The sequence below is a fragment of the Patiria miniata genome, unplaced genomic scaffold (genome assembly GCF_015706575.1).
Source record: "Patiria miniata isolate m_02_andy unplaced genomic scaffold, ASM1570657v1 HiC_scaffold_4, whole genome shotgun sequence".
In the NCBI taxonomy this organism is placed as follows: Eukaryota; Metazoa; Echinodermata; class Asteroidea; order Valvatida; family Asterinidae; genus Patiria; species Patiria miniata.
In genome coordinates this window covers 2214899-2237294 of record NW_024037071.1, presented here as the reverse complement: position 1 = coordinate 2237294, position 22396 = coordinate 2214899, and the positions used below count along the sequence as shown (strand labels likewise).

At 39.3% G+C, this 22396-nt stretch overlaps 1 protein-coding gene across 1 annotated transcript in view; it reads right to left on the bottom strand.

Moving 5' to 3' along the window:
* LOC119739737 (TBC1 domain family member 14-like) overlaps positions 1–2656 on the bottom strand; it is a 33065-nt gene extending 30409 nt beyond the window's left edge. The window contains 2 exon segments of the mRNA XM_038214776.1: positions 893–2241; positions 2244–2656. Of these exon segments, the coding sequence (XP_038070704.1) occupies positions 893–2241; positions 2244–2294 (1400 nt within the window). The 5' untranslated portion in view covers positions 2295–2656.
* Between the last annotated feature and the right edge of the window lie 19740 nt (positions 2657–22396).

The window sequence follows — 22396 nt, the reverse complement described above, 5'->3', positions numbered from 1 at the left end:
GTGGCGCCTCCTTTGGACAAAATTTTGTATCAACGAAAGAGCCAAGAAAATGAAACAAATTAATCCGCCATCTTGATAATTCCGCCATCTTAGGGTGCAAAAAAGGGGAAGGGGAGGCTGCCTCCCTCATTTTTTGAAAAAGTCAGGACAAATTTGTTTTTGTTTACTCGGCCTTATCTGAATAGACCTCTTTGTTTTTTCATTAACCCTTACTCTCTGAGGGTAGTTTACTGCATGTCAGTTGGTTATGCCAATGCCCTCCAGCTGCAGTTATTTGGCAGATAACAAGTCTTAACAGTGAAGGCTCCAATTGGCAGGAGTTGGAGGCCCTGGAGGGTGCCTGATACTGACCAGCTGGGGGCACTTGATTGTTATCAGAGGACTCTCATTGTTCTCTGTGGCATGTATTGGAGTGCCTGTCCAGTTACCCTTGAAATGACATGGCAGGTATTGGAGGGCCATGCAAAAAACATAGGAGATTTTCTTGAGGCACAATTGGCATGCGTTGGAGGGTCTAGTAGGGTAAGGGTTAAATTGAGTGACAATTTGGGTGATTCACAATGTAGTGTGCACCAAGAGTTTGCCTCGGAGAGCTCATTTTTCCCAGTGCTTTGTGGAAGAAGGTCGGCAAATTCACAGAGCAGGCTAATTGAAATTGTTAGTTTTCTTGTCTTTGTATCAATATTCTGCTTTTTGTAAGGCGACAGAATGCTATGCCCCAATCCTTAAAAAAATTAGCTCAAGTTGTCCACTGACACTCATTCAAATGGGCCATGTTTTGTCGACCGTTAACTAAAAACAATGGACTCTCCATGGCAAACTCTCGGTGGCATTAGGATGCAACATACTTGCTCTCATATGTTCAGACAAGGTGATGTTGTGAGTGACTAACCTTGCTAGGAATCCAGCCAAGCCCTTCTTTTTAGGCTTTGCTCCTTGGGTTGTGTAGGCCCAGTGGTCCCCTCCACTCAACTGACTGTGCAAGTTCACTTCAACAAAGCCCGGCTCCAGGCTGTCTCTGTTCTCGCTGAGGTCGTCGGTAGCGAGAGAAGATGAGTAGTCCGTGCTCAGGCTCGAAACGCTCGTGAAGGACGCCCTCGACCTGAGCTCATGCTGCAGAATGCCGGAGAGGCGGGGGTTTCTGGAGTCCGACTGACCATCTTGCAATGGTTCCAAGGTTGGCTCCTGCAGTTCAATGACAGCGGTTCCTGCTTCATTCAGTTCCTCGAGGAACCGGGGAGTGCTCGTTGAGGGTGTGGTTCTGAGAGACTGGGATTTGTTTGGGGTTGTCCACTTGGAAGGTCTGTCATCCAGATCTAGGCAACCCTCGAGGGACCTCGGTCTCCTCAGCTTGGACCCAATGGGCGACTGGGAGCCCAGGTTTATGACGTCAATAGTTGCAGGGGACGCGGGACTCTCCCCAGACAGCTCGATGTCGCTCAGAATGAGCTCCTCGCTACTGGTGACGTCCAAAACTGCAGGCTGTTCCAGAGAAGACTCCCCGGACTGAGCAGATGCGATACTCGTCGTCCCGCAGCTTTGGTTCGGGTTCGAGTCCGACGGATGCTCCTGTCCATCCCCTGGCATGCGTTCGCCGCATTGCCTCAGTAAATCTGGTTCTAATCTTATTGCATCCTGTGGTGAGGCCGTGGCAAGATCACTCCCTATTGCATCACAAGAACTGTGGATGGCTTGGTTGCCATTGTTTTCTGTAATGACTAAATTACCTAAACTGCTACTAGTTCTATTGCATAATTTGACCGGTCCCTGTAAAGGATTGCTTGATGATGATGACGTTGTGTCAGATTTGTTCGTCGTTGTGTCTGAGGATGCACTCGTCAGAAGATTCTCAACTGTCGTCGGTGAATCAAGTGAAACATCCTCCATCCTAGTTGTGATTCTTTGGCCATCTGACAGGCCAGGTGTCTCATTTGAGGCTGCAACGGACTCGTTTCCCGAACAACGCACAGCGGTTCTAGAAATCGGTCCTTCGCCGACACCGTTAACTCTTTGGCCGTCATTTTGTTGTTCCTGGGACCTGGCAACCGTTGTAAATTGTGGTGGCTCTGCTGCAACACCCATGCCTGCGGACTGGTTAGTGATCTCCGACGATGAGATGAAGACCTCCCTGAATTCGCTGCCGCTGTTCCCTGCCGTGACGCGCACCGACTGCGGTAAATGTGGCGGGTTGTTGCAAATGTTGCCAGCTAATGTCCCAGCTTGGGAGTCCATGGCTGGAAATTAGTAGAAGCTTCAAAGTTCGCTTCATCAGTTACATAGACTTCCGCATTCATGAATTGCTGTCAATGTCATAACGTTAGACCCCTAGGCCTACATAAAAACACACAGCACAGCTGGCAATACAGCCTGTGGCGGCGCACGACTGCCACCCAAGTGTTGTTTACTCGCCAAATCACATGAAACGACCCATTCCACAGCCCAGAATGAGGGTTTAGAACAGACGAAATACTTCTCGATCGCCATCACCAAGTGCTTTCGTAATCCCACCCAAAAACCCCACAATTTCCGATGTCTTTCTTACCGCAACTCCCCCTCCATTCGCTCCACATCAGACCTGCCATTTTCAATGGGAATAGCTGGTACTACGCACAGCTAGCTCCATTGCAAAGTGGCGCGTGTGGACACCAGCTGAAAGTGCAGAGGGCGTTTCATGTCTAATCTTCGAAAAGGAAAAAACACGGGGGCGGGGTGACATGGAGGGGTGTAAGGTGGAAGGAAGTGGGTGAAACTGGGGAATTTACTGTAAGCATGGAGGAAGGAATTAATTCCTTCCTCCATGCTGTAAGGGAGTTAGTTCAGGATGATGAGTTATAAGTAAAAAAAACACGGGTACTAACTTTTTTGCAAATGAGTCCCGCAAGAACGCCTATTTTAATAAACTATCGTGGGCAGATTTGGAGTAGTTAAGTTGAAAAATAAAGATGAAAAGCTGAAAAGTATAAGTTACGAACTCTGACCTTTAACTTTGTTAAAGCTCCATGTTTTTGTATTTCCTGCTTCGATTGTTTTTCGTCCTTTATTTTTTTAAAGTTAATTTATTTGTTTGTTTGTTTTGTTATCCATTGTTTAACATAACAATCAAGTATTTTTTTTAGTGTGATTTACCAAAACGATCATTCCTGAATCTTCGTTTTCTTTTGAAAAAAGTTTTTGACTGAATATATGGCGACCAGGAACATAACAAGAAACCAGACAAGATTTTGCGGTCATAAAATCAAGGGATTATTACTTCCAATACAGATAACCATGGGTGTCGCGAGGGGGGAGGGGGCCAACGGGGGAGCAAAAAAAAAAAAAAGATGCGCGAAGTCATAGTGGTGTAAATTTAATGAGTTTGGGGGGGGGCAAAATGTCCCTGCCCCCTCTTAAACTGAGAAATCGAGAATATGTTGAGAAATACAGGAATTTTTGGGAAAAAAATATGTTTTGCCCCCTCTAGAAATAATCCTGACGACGCCCATATGCAGGAAACGGAATATTACAAACAACATCCAGTTACCATCACTTCATCTTTATACGTGCAGAAAAGTACAGTAAAACTTCCACTGCATTGAAGCAAGGTTAATGTTTTTATGGTGATGAAAACTTCAACATAATATGTAAACTCAAAAGAGCCGCGCTAAAAAAAAGGAAACTTAGGTTTTAAATTCTATGATACCGCCCGGCTGGGAGCCAACATACACCGCAGTAGGCTCACGCGGAAGCTACATAAAGTCAGATTTACAAAATTATAAGACTAGAAACCTGGAAGTTTTATTAAATTGGAATAGTAGTACGGAAACATAATGTGAGGTAGCTGTCTAGAAAAACAATAGGGAAAATCAGTAACCCAATTCGTCTCCAAAACGGTGTAGATTTTATTTGTGTATTCGAACTCGTATACAGGCCTACCTTTCGGAAATTTATAACAACGTACTATACGTGGGCTAAATTAAGGGTCCGGACTGGCCCGAAATTGCCTACGCCGGCCAAATCACGATTTGCATGCCCTCAAATTCTTCCGTTTTGGAGCATTTTGTGGGCAATAAACTTTAGGGTTTGTAAAGAAGACGGATGGAAACCATGCACAGGACCGTGGGCTTGAATTTCTGTGACATTTGGAAGAAATTGGGTCAAAACAGAGCTCTAACTGACAATGGAGCGTAGGAATCGTTCAAAATGGCGATGGACTTCAGATTTCACAGAACTACGATTTAGTAGTCCCGTTCAGGGTACAGTGAACTTATTCAAGTGAGAATTTATACGCCAGCTCATTAGCATGAAAGGTACCCCCACAATTTCTTTTGAAAACGGAGACCGTTTGGCTTTAGAAACGGTGGAATTGTGTAAATATGGCCAAGGATCGACTCCCTGGTTTTGGGGGCTTCCATCTGAGGGCAGACTTGATAAAATTACGGTTGAAAACGGGGTCCTATTTGCCTAAGAAAGTGGAAGGATACCACTTGTAAAATGGCTACATGCAGGCTTGGGAACTATCACTTTTCGGGAGGTGATTTTGTTTTGGTGTGAATATTAAAAATGTAATTGGCTAGACTACCCATAATTGAAAAGAAATAAAAAGATGAAGGACGAGACAATGATTGAATATTTGTTTGAAAAACCCCAGTGATGTCGGCTAGCATGTTATTTGGCCCTGAACTTTGTAAATTTGACACTGTTTTCATTGCGGATTTAATTGGTTCAGTGCACCCTTCAGGGCTTGCATCCTGAATTACAAATCCTCAAGTTCATGGCCGACAAAATGCTCGGCTACATATCAAAAAATATTATTTAGCCGGCGTAGGCAATTTCGGGCCTATATTTAATGGCACGCATGCGCATGCCCCTCAATTTGAAATTACGCGTAGCGCGTTACTTTCCGAGATTTCGTGTTGGCGCGAGGTTTTGTTACTAACTGAAAATTTCACACAAGCCTTGGATTTTATTAGATATCCAATGCCTGAAACGTAAGACGACAATTTTTAATGTAGCAAACTATAACGAAAACGTTCGCAACTTCAATATATTATAAAATCACGTTCCCATTGACGGGATTTCTCGTGATTGTATGAGAGTGCATCCTTGTTCACAAAATGTCAACTTACTGCTCATTATTAATGACGCCAAAATTTAATCGACTGCAATAATCTGGATCCCTAAAAATCTAAACATCATTCGGATTACGTCAAATTGAATTCGTACTTGCGATTCGTCCGTAGCCCATTTTTGCAATCACTGTTAACATTTTGAGTATTTTATTGTTAACATTTTGGCGTGAGGTTTAATTAGGACTGAAAATTTCACACAAATCTTGGATTTTATCAAATAGCCAATGCCTGAAATATAAGACGACAATTTTCAATGTGGCAGATATTGACGAAAACGGTCGCAACAGTTATATTCTGAAATCACGTTCCACGGTCGACGGGATTTCTCGTGATTGTGTGAGAGTGCATCCTTGTTCACAAATGTCAACTTAATGCTCATTTTCAATGACGCCAAATTTCAATCGACTGCAATAATCTCGATCCTTAAAAATCAAAACAACATTTTGATTACGCCAAATCGAATTCGTACTTGCGATTTTTACGATCATTGTTAACATTTTAAGTATTTTATTGTTAACATTTTGGCGCAAGATTTGGTTAGGACTGAAAATTTCACACAAATCTTGGATTTTATTAAATAGCCAATGCCTGAAATGTAAGACGACAATTTTCAATGTGGCAAAATTTGACGAAACGGTCGCAACAGTTATATTCTAAAATCACGTTCCACGGTCGACGGGATTTCTCGTGATTGTGTGAGAGTGCATCCTTGTTCACAAATTTAAACGTAATGCTCATTTTCAATGACGCCAAATTTCATTCGACTGTAATAATCTGGATCCTTAAAAATCAAAACATCATTCGGATTACGTCAAATCAAATTCGTACATGCGATTCGTCCGTAGCCCATTTTTGCATTCACTGTTAACATTTTGAGTATTTTATTGTTAACATTTTGGCGCGAGGTTTAATAAGGACTGAAAATTTCACACAAATCTTGGATTTTATCAAATAGCCAATGCCTGAAATATAAGACGACAATTTTCAATGTGGCAGATTTTGACGAAAACGGTCGCAACAGTTATATTCTGAAATCACGTTCCACGGTCGACGGGATTTCTCGTGATTGTGTGAGAGTGCATCCTTGTTCACAAATGTCAACTTAATGCTCATTTTCAATGACGCCAAATTTCAATCGACTGCAATAATCTCGATCCCTAAAAATCAAAACAACATTCGGATAACGCCAAATCGAATTCGTACTTGCGATTCGTCCGTAGCCGATTTTTACGATCATTGTTAACATTTTAAGTATTTTATTGTTAACATTTTGGCGCAAGATTTGGTTAGGACTGAAAATTTCACACAAATCTTGGATTTTATTAAATAGCCAATGCCTGAAATGTAAGACGACAATTTTCAATGTGGCAAAATTTGACGAAACGGTTGCAACAGTTATATTCTAAAGTCACGTTCCACGGTCGACGGGATTTCTCGTGATTGTGTGAGAGTGCATCCTTGTTCACAAATTTAAACGTGATGCTCATTTTTCAATGACGCCAAATTTCATTCGACTGTAATAATCTGGATCCTTAAAAATCAAAACATCATTCGGATTACGTCAAATCAAATTCGTACTTGCCATTCGTCCGCAGCCGATTTTTGCGATCATTGTTAACATTTTGACTATTCATCGCTAACATTTTTGACTATTGCGCAACGAAAAAAACTCTTTCTCGTTTTTAATTCAGAAATTGTGTATTTTGAGTAGTCAGACTGTTTTCGCACAGCAATATGGGCACGTTGAATTACAATTTTTGCCGTGTTTCAGCCAAATTTCAAAATGAGGGCCATGTCATATTTATCAGGCCCAATTTTCTATAGTAGTATAAGTCCAGGACAGTGGCCAGCCCATCAGGTCACCAGCGCGGGTTCGAATCCAGTAGTGTAGGCCTAGTTAGTTAGGTTAGTTGGGTGTAGGGTTAATTATTAGGTAATTTATGTAGATATGTAAATTATATGTAAATAGCGTAGTATTGTAATGTAAATGTTGATTGCTTCGCAGATTGGAGTGTGGTTGGAGTAAGATCGTCAGAGAGCAGCTACATTTCATCTGCGAAGCATCAACCCCCTGCACCCATTTTGCACTTTTTTCAAATATCAAACAACTTTAAAAATGACTATTGCGCCTCTTACATCTCTTCTGTTTAATATCATGGCGATTCTTTGAAAATAATTCAGAGTTTTCCACTTTAAAGCTGGCCGCCAAACGTAAGATTAAATTTCTGGAGGTATATTAATAAATCATTAAAAACAAAAAAATATGTGAATAAATTATCGGTGCCAGTTTACCTCCAATATTACTCAAATGAATTCGGTTAGCGGTAATTGGCTTTAAAAATTGAATATAATTGACAAAACTTCACGGCGCGTGGGTAATTTATGTAGATATGTAAATTATGTGTAAATAGCGTTTAATACGGGACCTAACATTCTGCTGATAAATATGTTTGGCACTTTTAGATTACGATACGGAGCGATTGGGAAAATGATTCTTTGAGAGTGAAAAACCAGTCTCCAGCCTATAAAAAATAAACAAGATCAGTAGCAGGACCCCCCCCCCTTGCTGACTAATGTTTCGAAAGATGTAAATTTGGCCAAAATAATAGAATGGATACAATAATTCCTAAATTAAGTTTTTCCAATTAAAATGCAGGAGAAATCGTCGTAAAGTGTTGGGTGGGGGAGGGCGGGGGGCGGGGGGGGGGGCAGGCGATGCCCATGGGAACCCCACCCCCAACTTTGGACTCAAACCCACCCCCTCCCCAACTATGGACTCAATCCCCCAACTCCCTTTATTTCACCCCGTCCCCGTTTTCTGAAATTAAGACCCCCCCCCCCTGAAAATAGCCGAAAGAATGGAGCAGCATTTTTGACCGGGGGGGGGGGCTGGGGATTTATCATTGGTTCATGGCAACTAATTTACTGCTGCATGAAGACATGCAATGTTCTTTATTTTCTGTTTGTTTATGGGGGTTACCTATGACCCTTGGGGAAAATCCATGCGAAGATAACCCCTATAAAAGCGGTCCTTGAGGCCATCCCAATGTTGTAAAATAATGCCTATATGTACGCTACATTGCACACTACAGGAATTTAAGGCCAAATTCCATCCAAATTTCACAGAAATACGATTAGGCAGTCCCGTTCACGGCTTGCACCCTGAATTATAAATCCTCAAGTTCATGGCCGACAAAATGCTCGGCTACATATCAAAAAATATTATTTAGCCGGCGTAGGCAATTTCGGGCCTATATTTAATGGCACGCATGCAAATGCCCCTCAATTTGAAATTACGCGTAGCGCGTTACTTTCCGAGATTTCGTGTTGGCGCGAGGTTTTGTTACTAACTGAAAATTTCACACAAGCCTTGGATTTTATTAGATATCCAATGCCTGAAACGTAAGACGACAATTTTTAATGTAGCAAACTATAACGAAAACGTTCGCAACTTCAATATATTATAAAATCACGTTCCCATTGACGGGATTTCTCGTGATTGTATGAGAGTGCATCCTTGTTCACAAAATGTCAACTTACTGCTCATTATTAATGACGCCAAAATTCAATCGACTGCAATAATCTGGATCCCTAAAAATCTAAACATCATTCGGATTACGTCAAATTGAATTCGTACTTGCGATTCGTCCGTAGCCCATTTTTGCATTCACTGTGAACATTTTGAGTATTTTATTGTTAACATTTTGGCGCGAGGTTTAATTAGGACTGAAAATTTCACACAAATCTTGGATTTTATCAAATAGCCAATGCCTGAAATATAAGACGACAATTTTCAATGTGGCAGATTTTGACGAAAACGGTCGCAACAGTTATATTCTGAAATCACGTTCCACGGTCGACGGGATTTCTCGTGATTGTGTGAGAGTGCATCCTTGTTCACAAATTTAAACGTAATGCTCATTTTCAATGACGCCAAATTTCATTCGACTGTAATAATCTGGATCCTTAAAAATCAAAACATCATTCGGATTACGTCAAATCAAATTCGTACATGCGATTCGTCCGTAGCCGATTTTTACGATCATTGTTAACATTTTAAGTATTTTATTGTTAACATTTTGGCGCAAGATTTGGTTAGGACTGAAAATTTCACACAAATCTTGGATTTTATTAAATAGCCAATGCCTGAAATATAAGACGACAATTTTCAATGTGGCAGATTTTGACGAAACGGTCGCAACAGTTATATTCTAAAATCACGTTCCACGGTCGACGGGATTTCTCGTGATTGTGTGAGAGTGCATCCTTGTTCACAAATTTAAACGTAATGCTCATTTTCAATGACGCCAAATTTCATTCGACTGTAATAATCTGGATCCTTAAAAATCAAAACATCATTCGGATTACGTCAAATCAAATTCGTACATGCGATTCGTCAGTAGCCCATTTTTGCATTCACTGTGAACATTTTGAGTATTTTATTGTTAACATTTTGGCGCGAGGTTTAATTAGGACTGAAAATTTCACACAAATCTTGGATTTTATCAAATAGCCAATGCCTGAAATATAAGACGACAATTTTCAATGTGGCAGATTTTGACGAAAACGGTCGCAACAGTTATATTCTGAAATCACGTTCCACGGTCGACGGGATTTCTCGTGATTGTGTGAGAGTGCATCCTTGTTCACAAATGTCAACTTAATGCTCATTTTCAATGACGCCAAATTTCAATCGACTGCAATAATCTCGATCCTTAAAAATCAAAACAACATTCGGATAACGCCAAATCGAATTCGTACTTGCGATTCGTCCGTAGCCGATTTTTACGATCATTGTTAACATTTTAAGTATTTTATTGTTAACATTTTGGCGCAAGATTTGGTTAGGACTGAAAATTTCACACAAATCTTGGATTTTATTAAATAGCCAATGCCTGAAATGTAAGACGACAATTTTCAATCTGGCAAAATTTGACGAAACGGTTGCAACAGTTATATTCTAAAATCACGTTCCACGGTCGACGGGATTTCTCGTGATTGTGTGAGAGTGCATCCTTGTTCACAAATTTAAACGTGATGCTCATTTTCAATGACGCCAAATTTCATTCGACTGTAATAATCTGGATCCTTAAAAATCAAAACATCATTCGGATTACGTCAAATCAAATTCGTACTTGCCATTCGTCCGCAGCCGATTTTTGCGATCATTGTTAACATTTTGACTATTCATCGCTAACATTTTTGACTATTGCGCAACGAAAAAAACTCTTTCTCGTTTTTAATTCAGAAATTGTGTATTTTGAGTAGTCAGACTGTTTTCGCACAGCAATATGGGCACGTTGAATTACAATTTTTGCCGTGTTTCAGCCAAATTTCAAAATGAGGGCCATGTCATATTTATCAGGCCCAATTTTCTATAGTAGTATAAGTCCAGGACAGTGGCCAGCCCATCAGGTCACCAGCGCGGGTTCGAATCCAGTAGTGTAGGCCTAGTTAGTTAGGTTAGTTGGGTGTAGGGTTAATTATTAGGTAATTTATGTAGATATGTAAATTATATGTAAATAGCGTAGTATTGTAATGTAAATGTTGATTGCTTCGCAGATTGGAGTGTGGTTGGAGTAAGATCGTCAGAGAGCAGCTACATTTCATCTGCGAAGCATCAACCCCCTGCACCCATTTTGCACTTTTTTCAAATATCAAACAACTTTAAAAATGACTATTGCGCCTCTTACATCTCTACTGTTTAATATCATGGCGATTCTTTGAAAATAATTCAGAGTTTTCCACTTTAAAGCTGGCCGCCAAACGTTAGATTAAATTTCTGGAGGTATATTAATAAATCATTAAAAACAAAAAAATATGTGAATAAATTATCGGTGCCAGTTTACCTCCAATATTACTCAAATGAATTCGGTTAGCGGTAATTGGCTTTAAAAATTGAATATAATTGACAAAACTTCACGGCGCGTGGGTAATTTATGTAGATATGTAAATTATGTGTAAATAGCGTTTAATACGGGACCTAACATTCTGCTGATAAATATGTTTGGCACTTTTAGATTACGATACGGAGCGATTGGGAAAATGATTCTTTGAGAGTGAAAAACCAGTCTCCAGCCTATAAAAAATAAACAAGATCAGTAGCAGGACCCCCCCCCCCTTGCTGACTAATGTTTCGAAAGATGTAAATTTGGCCAAAATAATAGAATGGATACAATAACTCCTAAATTAAGTTTTTCCAATTAAAATGCAGGAGAAATCGTCGTAAAGTGTTGGGTGGGGGAGGGCGGGGGGCGGGGGGGGGGGGGGCAGGCGATGCCCATGGGAACCCCACCCCCAACTTTGGACTCAAACCCACCCCCTCCCCAACTATGGACTCAATCCCCCAACTCCCTTTATTTCACCCCGTCCCCGTTTTCTGAAATTAAGACCCCCCCCCCCCCCCTGAAAATAGCCGAAAGAATGGAGCAGCATTTTTGACCGGGGGGGGGGGGGTGGGGATTTATCATTGGTTCATGGCAACTAATTTACTGCTGCATGAAGACATGCAATGTTCTTTATTTTCTGTTTGTTTATGGGGGTTACCTATGACCCTTGGGGAAAATCCATGCGAAGATAACCCCTATAAAAGCGGTCCTTGAGGCCATCCCAATGTTGTAAAATAATGCCTATATGTACGCTACATTGCACACTACAGGAATTTAAGGCCAAATTCCATCCAAATTTCACAGAAATACGATTAGGCAGTCCCGTTCACGGCTTGCACCCTGAATTATAAATCCTCAAGTTCATGGCCGACAAAATGCTCGGCTACATATCAAAAAATATTATTTAGCCGGCGTAGGCAATTTCGGGCCTATATTTAATGGCACGCATGCAAATGCCCCTCAATTTGAAATTACGCGTAGCGCGTTACTTTCCGAGATTTCGTGTTGGCGCGAGGTTTTGTTACTAACTGAAAATTTCACACAAGCCTTGGATTTTATTAGATATCCAATGCCTGAAACGTAAGACGACAATTTTTAATGTAGCAAACTATAACGAAAACGTTCGCAACTTCAATATATTATAAAATCACGTTCCCATTGACGGGATTTCTCGTGATTGTATGAGAGTGCATCCTTGTTCACAAAATGTCAACTTACTGCTCATTATTAATGACGCCAAAATTCAATCGACTGCAATAATCTGGATCCCTAAAAATCTAAACATCATTCGGATTACGTCAAATTGAATTCGTACTTGCGATTCGTCCGTAGCCCATTTTTGCATTCACTGTGAACATTTTGAGTATTTTATTGTTAACATTTTGGCGCGAGGTTTAATTAGGACTGAAAATTTCACACAAATCTTGGATTTTATCAAATAGCCAATGCCTGAAATATAAGACGACAATTTTCAATGTGGCAGATTTTGACGAAAACGGTCGCAACAGTTATATTCTGAAATCACGTTCCACGGTCGACGGGATTTCTCGTGATTGTGTGAGAGTGCATCCTTGTTCACAAATTTAAACGTAATGCTCATTTTCAATGACGCCAAATTTCATTCGACTGTAATAATCTGGATCCTTAAAAATCAAAACATCATTCGGATTACGTCAAATCAAATTCGTACATGCGATTCGTCCGTAGCCGATTTTTACGATCATTGTTAACATTTTAAGTATTTTATTGTTAACATTTTGGCGCAAGATTTGGTTAGGACTGAAAATTTCACACAAATCTTGGATTTTATTAAATAGCCAATGCCTGAAATATAAGACGACAATTTTCAATGTGGCAGATTTTGACGAAACGGTCGCAACAGTTATATTCTAAAATCACGTTCCACGGTCGACGGGATTTCTCGTGATTGTGTGAGAGTGCATCCTTGTTCACAAATTTAAACGTAATGCTCATTTTCAATGACGCCAAATTTCATTCGACTGTAATAATCTGGATCCTTAAAAATCAAAACATCATTCGGATTACGTCAAATCAAATTCGTACATGCGATTCGTCCGTAGCCCATTTTTGCATTCACTGTGAACATTTTGAGTATTTTATTGTTAACATTTTGGCGCGAGGTTTAATTAGGACTGAAAATTTCACACAAATCTTGGATTTTATCAAATAGCCAATGCCTGAAATATAAGACGACAATTTTCAATGTGGCAGATTTTGACGAAAACGGTCGCAACAGTTATATTCTGAAATCACGTTCCACGGTCGACGGGATTTCTCGTGATTGTGTGAGAGTGCATCCTTGTTCACAAATGTCAACTTAATGCTCATTTTCAATGACGCCAAATTTCAATCGACTGCAATAATCTCGATCCTTAAAAATCAAAACAACATTCGGATAACGCCAAATCGAATTCGTACTTGCGATTCGTCCGTAGCCGATTTTTACGATCATTGTTAACATTTTAAGTATTTTATTGTTAACATTTTGGCGCAAGATTTGGTTAGGACTGAAAATTTCACACAAATCTTGGATTTTATTAAATAGCCAATGCCTGAAATGTAAGACGACAATTTTCAATGTGGCAAAATTTGACGAAACGGTTGCAACAGTTATATTCTAAAATCACGTTCCACGGTCGACGGGATTTCTCGTGATTGTGTGAGAGTGCATCCTTGTTCACAAATTTAAACGTGATGCTCATTTTCAATGACGCCAAATTTCATTCGACTGTAATAATCTGGATCCTTAAAAATCAAAACATCATTCGGATTACGTCAAATCAAATTCGTACTTGCCATTCGTCCGCAGCCGATTTTTGCGATCATTGTTAACATTTTGACTATTCATCGCTAACATTTTTGACTATTGCGCAACGAAAAAAACTCTTTCTCGTTTTTAATTCAGAAATTGTGTATTTTGAGTAGTCAGACTGTTTTCGCACAGCAATATGGGCACGTTGAATTACAATTTTTGCCGTGTTTCAGCCAAATTTCAAAATGAGGGCCATGTCATATTTATCAGGCCCAATTTTCTATAGTAGTATAAGTCCAGGACAGTGGCCAGCCCATCAGGTCACCAGCGCGGGTTCGAATCCAGTAGTGTAGGCCTAGTTAGTTAGGTTAGTTGGGTGTAGGGTTAATTATTAGGTAATTTATGTAGATATGTAAATTATATGTAAATAGCGTAGTATTGTAATGTAAATGTTGATTGCTTCGCAGATTGGAGTGTGGTTGGAGTAAGATCGTCAGAGAGCAGCTACATTTCATCTGCGAAGCATCAACCCCCTGCACCCATTTTGCACTTTTTTCAAATATCAAACAACTTTAAAAATGACTATTGCGCCTCTTACATCTCTTCTGTTTAATATCATGGCGATTCTTTGAAAATAATTCAGAGTTTTCCACTTTAAAGCTGGCCGCCAAACGTAAGATTAAATTTCTGGAGGTATATTAATAAATCATTAAAAACAAAAAAATATGTGAATAAATTATCGGTGCCAGTTTACCTCCAATATTACTCAAATGAATTCGGTTAGCGGTAATTGGCTTTAAAAATTGAATATAATTGACAAAACTTCACGGCGCGTGGGTAATTTATGTAGATATGTAAATTATGTGTAAATAGCGTTTAATACGGGACCTAACATTCTGCTGATAAATATGTTTGGCACTTTTAGATTACGATACGGAGCGATTGGGAAAATGATTCTTTGAGAGTGAAAAACCAGTCTCCAGCCTATAAAAAATAAACAAGATCAGTAGCAGGACCCCCCCCCCTTGCTGACTAATGTTTCGAAAGATGTAAATTTGGCCAAAATAATAGAATGGATACAATAACTCCTAAATTAAGTTTTTCCAATTAAAATGCAGGAGAAATCGTCGTAAAGTGTTGGGTGGGGGAGGGCGGGGGGGCGGGGGGGGGGGGCAGGCGATGCCCATGGGAACCCCACCCCCAACTTTGGACTCAAACCCACCCCCTCCCCAACTATGGACTCAATCCCCCAACTCCCTTTATTTCACCCCGTCCCCGTTTTCTGAAATTAAGACCCCCCCCCCTGAAAATAGCCGAAAGAATGGAGCAGCATTTTTGACCGGGGGGGGGGGGCTGGGGATTTATCATTGGTTCATGGCAACTAATTTACTGCTGCATGAAGACATGCAATGTTCTTTATTTTCTGTTTGTTTATGGGGGTTACCTATGACCCTTGGGGAAAATCCATGCGAAGATAACCCCTATAAAAGCGGTCCTTGAGGCCATCCCAATGTTGTAAAATAATGCCTATATGTACGCTACATTGCACACTACAGGAATTTAAGGCCAAATTCCATCCAAATTTCACAGAAATACGATTAGGCAGTCCCGTTCACGGCTTGCACCCTGAATTATAAATCCTCAAGTTCATGGCCGACAAAATGCTCGGCTACATATCAAAAAATATTATTTAGCCGGCGTAGGCAATTTCGGGCCTATATTTAATGGCACGCATGCAAATGCCCCTCAATTTGAAATTACGCGTAGCGCGTTACTTTCCGAGATTTCGTGTTGGCGCGAGGTTTTGTTACTAACTGAAAATTTCACACAAGTCTTGGATTTTATTAGATATCCAATGCCTGAAACGTAAGACGACAATTTTTAATGTAGCAAACTATAACGAAAACGTTCGCAACTTCAATATATTATAAAATCACGTTCCCATTGACGGGATTTCTCGTGATTGTATGAGAGTGCATCCTTGTTCACAAAATGTCAACTTACTGCTCATTATTAATGACGCCAAAATTCAATCGACTGCAATAATCTGGATCCCTAAAAATCTAAACATCATTCGGATTACGTCAAATTGAATTCGTACTTGCGATTCGTCCGTAGCCCATTTTTGCATTCACTGTGAACATTTTGAGTATTTTATTGTTAACATTTTGGCGCGAGGTTTAATTAGGACTGAAAATTTCACACAAATCTTGGATTTTATCAAATAGCCAATGCCTGAAATATAAGACGACAATTTTCAATGTGGCAGATTTTGACGAAAACGGTCGCAACAGTTATATTCTGAAATCACGTTCCACGGTCGACGGGATTTCTCGTGATTGTGTGAGAGTGCATCCTTGTTCACAAATTTAAACGTAATGCTCATTTTCAATGACGCCAAATTTCATTCGACTGTAATAATCTGGATCCTTAAAAATCAAAACATCATTCGGATTACGTCAAATCAAATTCGTACATGCGATTCGTCCGTAGCCGATTTTTACGATCATTGTTAACATTTTAAGTATTTTATTGTTAACATTTTGGCGCAAGATTTGGTTAGGACTGAAAATTTCACACAAATCTTGGATTTTATTAAATAGCCAATGCCTGAAATATAAGACGACAATTTTCAATGTGGCAGATTTTGACGAAACGGTCGCAACAGTTATATTCTAAAATCACGTTCCACGGTCGACGGGATTTCTCGTGATTGTGTGAGAGTGCATCCTTGTTCACAAATTTAAACGTAATGCTCATTTTCAATGACGCCAAATTTCATTCGACTGTAATAATCTGGATCCTTAAAAATCAAAACATCATTCGGATTACGTCAAATCAAATTCGTACATGCGATTCGTCAGTAGCCCATTTTTGCATTCACTGTGAACATTTTAAGTATTTTATTGTTAACATTTTGGCGCAAGATTTGGTTAGGACTGAAAATTTCACACAAATCTTGGATTTTATTAAATAGCCAATGCCTGAAATGTAAGACGACAATTTTCAATGTGGCAAAATATAAGACGACAATTTTCAATGTGGCAGATTTTGACGAAAACGGTCGCAACAGTTATATTCTGAAATCACGTTCCACGGTCGACGGGATTTCTCGTGATTGTGTGAGAGTGCATCCTTGTTCACAAATGTCAACTTAATGCTCATTTTCAATGACGCCAAATTTCAATCGACTGCAATAATCTCGATCCCTAAAAATCAAAACAACATTCGGATGACGCCAAATCGAATTCGTACTTGCGATTCGTCCGTAGCCGATTTCTACGATCATTGTTAACATTTTAAGTATTTTATTGTTAACATTTTGGCGCAAGATTTGGTTAGGACTGAAAATTTCACACAAATCTTGGATTTTATTAAATAGCCAATGCCTGAAATGTAAGACGACAATTTTCAATGTGGCAAAATTTGACGAAACGGTCGCAACAGTTATATTCTAAAATCACGTTCCACGGTCGACGGGATTTCTCGTGATTGTGTGAGAGTGCATCCTTGTTCACAAATTTAAACGTAATGCTCATTTTCAATGACGCCAAATTTCATTCGACTGCAATAATCTGGATCCTTAAAAATCAAAACATCATTCGGATTACGTCAAATCAAATTCGTACATGCGATTCGTCCGTAGCCCATTTTTGCATTCACTGTTAACATTTTGAGTATTTTATTGTTAACATTTTGGCGCGAGGTTTAATAAGGACTGAAAATTTCACACAAATCTTGGATTTTATCAAATAGCCAATGCCTGAAATATAAGACGACAATTTTCAATGTGGCAGATTTTGACGAAAACGGTCGCAACAGTTATATTCTGAAATCACGTTCCAGGGTCGACGGGATTTCTCGTGATTGTGTGAGAGTGCAACCTTGTTCACAAATGTCAACTTAATGCTCATTTTCAATGACGCCAAATTTCATTCGACTGTAATAATCTGGATCCTTAAAAATCAAAACATCATTCGGATTACGTCAAATCAAATTCGTACATGCGATTCGTCCGTAGCCCATTTTTGCATTCACTGTTAACATTTTGAGTATTTTATTGTTAACATTTTGGCGCGAGGTTTAATAAGGACTGAAAATTTCACACAAATCTTGGATTTTATCAAATAGCCAATGCCTGAAATATAAGACGACAATTTTCAATGTGGCAAAATTTGACGAAACGGTTGCAACAGTTATATTCTAAAATCACGTTCCACGGTCGACGGGATTTCTCGTGATTGTGTGAGAGTGCATCCTTGTTCACAAATTTAAACGTGATGCTCATTTTTCAATGACGCCAAATTTCATTCGACTGTAATAATCTGGATCCTTAAAAATCAAAACATCATTCGGATTACGTCAAATCAAATTCGTACTTGCCATTCGTCCGATCATTGTTAACATTTTGACTATTCATCGCTAACATTTTTGACTATTGCGCAACGAAAAAAACTCTTTCTCGTTTTTAATTCAGAAATTGTGTATTTTGAGTAGTCAGACTGTTTTCGCACAGCAATATGGGCACGTTGAATTACAATTTTTGCCGTGTTTCAGCCAAATTTCAAAATGAGGGCCATGTCATATTTATCAGGCCCAATTTTCTATAGTAGTATAAGTCCAGGACAGTGGCCAGCCCATCAGGTCACCAGCGCGGGTTCGAATCCAGTAGTGTAGGCCTAGTTAGTTAGGTTAGTTGGGTGTAGGGTTAATTATTAGGTAATTTATGTAGATATGTAAATTATATGTAAATAGCGTAGTATTGTAATGTAAATGTTGATTGCTTCGCAGATTGGAGTGTGGTTGGAGTAAGATCGTCAGAGAGCAGCTACATTTCATCTGCGAAGCATCAACCCCCTGCACCCATTTTGCACTTTTTTCAAATATCAAACAACTTTAAAAATGACTATTGCGCCTCTTACATCTCTACTGTTTAATATCATGGCGATTCTTTGAAAATAATTCAGAGTTTTCCACTTTAAAGCTGGCCGCCAAACGTAAGATTAAATTTCTGGAGGTATATTAATAAATCATTAAAAACAAAAAAATATGTGAATAAATTATCGGTGCCAGTTTACCTCCAATATTACTCAAATGAATTCGGTTAGCGGTAATTGGCTTTAAAAATTGAATATAATTGACAAAACTTCACGGCGCGTGGGTAATTTATGTAGATATGTAAATTATGTGTAAATAGCGTTTAATACGGGACCTAACATTCTGCTGATAAATATGTTTGGCACTTTTAGATTACGATACGGAGCGATTGGGAAAATGATTCTTTGAGAGTGAAAAACCAGTCTCCAGCCTATAAAAAATAAACAAGATCAGTAGCAGGACCCCCCCCCCCCTTGCTGACTAATGTTTCGAAAGATGTAAATTTGGCCAAAATAATAGAATGGATACAATAATTCCTAAATTAAGTTTTTCCAATTAAAATGCAGGAGAAATCGTCGTAAAGTGTTGGGTGGGGGAGGGCGGGGGCGGGGGGGGGGGGGGGGGCAGGCGATGCCCATGGGAACCCCACCCCCAACTTTGGACTCAAACCCACCCCCTCCCCAACTATGGACTCAATCCCCCAACTCCCTTTATTTCACCCCGTCCCCGTTTTCTGAAATTAAGACCCCCCCCCCTGAAAATAGCCGAAAGAATGGAGCAGCATTTTTGACCGGGGGGGGGGGGCTGGGGATTTATCATTGGTTCATGGCAACTAATTTACTGCTGCATGAAGACATGCAATGTTCTTTATTTTCTGTTTGTTTATGGGGGTTACCTATGACCCTTGGGGAAAATCCATGCGAAGATAACCCCTATAAAAGCGGTCCTTGAGGCCATCCCAATGTTGTAAAATAATGCCTATATGTACGCTACATTGCACACTACAGGAATTTAAGGCCAAATTCCATCCAAATTTCACAGAAATACGATTAGGCAGTCCCGTTCACGGCTTGCACCCTGAATTATAAATCCTCAAGTTCATGGCCGACAAAATGCTCGGCTACATATCAAAAAATATTATTTAGCCGGCGTAGGCAATTTCGGGCCTATATTTAATGGCACGCATGCAAATGCCCCTCAATTTGAAATTACGCGTAGCGCGTTACTTTCCGAGATTTCGTGTTGGCGCGAGGTTTTGTTACTAACTGAAAATTTCACACAAGCCTTGGATTTTATTAGATATCCAATGCCTGAAACGTAAGACGACAATTTTTAATGTAGCAAACTATAACGAAAACGTTCGCAACTTCAATATATTATAAAATCACGTTCCCATTGACGGGATTTCTCGTGATTGTATGAGAGTGCATCCTTGTTCACAAAATGTCAACTTACTGCTCATTATTAATGACGCCAAATTTAATCGACTGCAATAATCTGGATCCCTAAAAATCTAAACATCATTCGGATTACGTCAAATTGAATTCGTACTTGCGATTCGTCCGTAGCCCATTTTTGCATTCACTGTGAACATTTTGAGTATTTTATTGTTAACATTTTGGCGCGAGGTTTAATTAGGACTGAAAATTTCACACAAATCTTGGATTTTATCAAATAGCCAATGCCTGAAATATAAGACGACAATTTTCAATGTGGCAGATTTTGACGAAAACGGTCGCAACAGTTATATTCTGAAATCACGTTCCACGGTCGACGGGATTTCTCGTGATTGTGTGAGAGTGCATCCTTGTTCACAAATTTAAACGTAATGCTCATTTTCAATGACGCCAAATTTCATTCGACTGTAATAATCTGGATCCTTAAAAATCAAAACATCATTCGGATTACGTCAAATCAAATTCGTACATGCGATTCGTCCGTAGCCGATTTTTACGATCATTGTTAACATTTTAAGTATTTTATTGTTAACATTTTGGCGCAAGATTTGGTTAGGACTGAAAATTTCACACAAATCTTGGATTTTATTAAATAGCCAATGCCTGAAATATAAGACGACAATTTTCAATGTGGCAGATTTTGACGAAACGGTCGCAACAGTTATATTCTAAAATCACGTTCCACGGTCGACGGGATTTCTCGTGATTGTGTGAGAGTGCATCCTTGTTCACAAATTTAAACGTAATGCTCATTTTCAATGACGCCAAATTTCATTCGACTGTAATAATCTGGATCCTTAAAAATCAAAACATCATTCGGATTACGTCAAATCAAATTCGTACATGCGATTCGTCCGTAGCCCATTTTTGCATTCACTGTGAACATTTTGAGTATTTTATTGTTAACATTTTGGCGCGAGGTTTAATTAGGACTGAAAATTTCACACAAATCTTGGATTTTATCAAATAGCCAATGCCTGAAATATAAGACGACAATTTTCAATGTGGCAGATTTTGACGAAAACGGTCGCAACAGTTATATTCTGAAATCACGTTCCACGGTCGACGGGATTTCTCGTGATTGTGTGAGAGTGCATCCTTGTTCACAAATGTCAACTTAATGCTCATTTTCAATGACGCCAAATTTCAATCGACTGCAATAATCTCGATCCTTAAAAATCAAAACAACATTCGGATAACGCCAAATCGAATTCGTACTTGCGATTCGTCCGTAGCCGATTTTTACGATCATTGTTAACATTTTAAGTATTTTATTGTTAACATTTTGGCGCAAGATTTGGTTAGGACTGAAAATTTCACACAAATCTTGGATTTTATTAAATAGCCAATGCCTGAAATGTAAGACGACAATTTTCAATGTGGCAAAATTTGACGAAACGGTTGCAACAGTTATATTCTAAAATCACGTTCCACGGTCGACGGGATTTCTCGTGATTGTGTGAGAGTGCATCCTTGTTCACAAATTTAAACGTGATGCTCATTTTCAATGACGCCAAATTTCATTCGACTGTAATAATCTGGATCCTTAAAAATCAAAACATCATTCGGATTACGTCAAATCAAATTCGTACTTGCCATTCGTCCGCAGCCGATTTTTGCGATCATTGTTAACATTTTGACTATTCATCGCTAACATTTTTGACTATTGCGCAACGAAAAAAACTCTTTCTCGTTTTTAATTCAGAAATTGTGTATTTTGAGTAGTCAGACTGTTTTCGCACAGCAATATGGGCACGTTGAATTACAATTTTTGCCGTGTTTCAGCCAAATTTCAAAATGAGGGCCATGTCATATTTATCAGGCCCAATTTTCTATAGTAGTATAAGTCCAGGACAGTGGCCAGCCCATCAGGTCACCAGCGCGGGTTCGAATCCAGTAGTGTAGGCCTAGTTAGTTAGGTTAGTTGGGTGTAGGGTTAATTATTAGGTAATTTATGTAGATATGTAAATTATATGTAAATAGCGTAGTATTGTAATGTAAATGTTGATTGCTTCGCAGATTGGAGTGTGGTTGGAGTAAGATCGTCAGAGAGCAGCTACATTTCATCTGCGAAGCATCAACCCCCTGCACCCATTTTGCACTTTTTTCAAATATCAAACAACTTTAAAAATGACTATTGCGCCTCTTACATCTCTACTGTTTAATATCATGGCGATTCTTTGAAAATAATTCAGAGTTTTCCACTTTAAAGCTGGCCGCCAAACGTTAGATTAAATTTCTGGAGGTATATTAATAAATCATTAAAAACAAAAAAATATGTGAATAAATTAT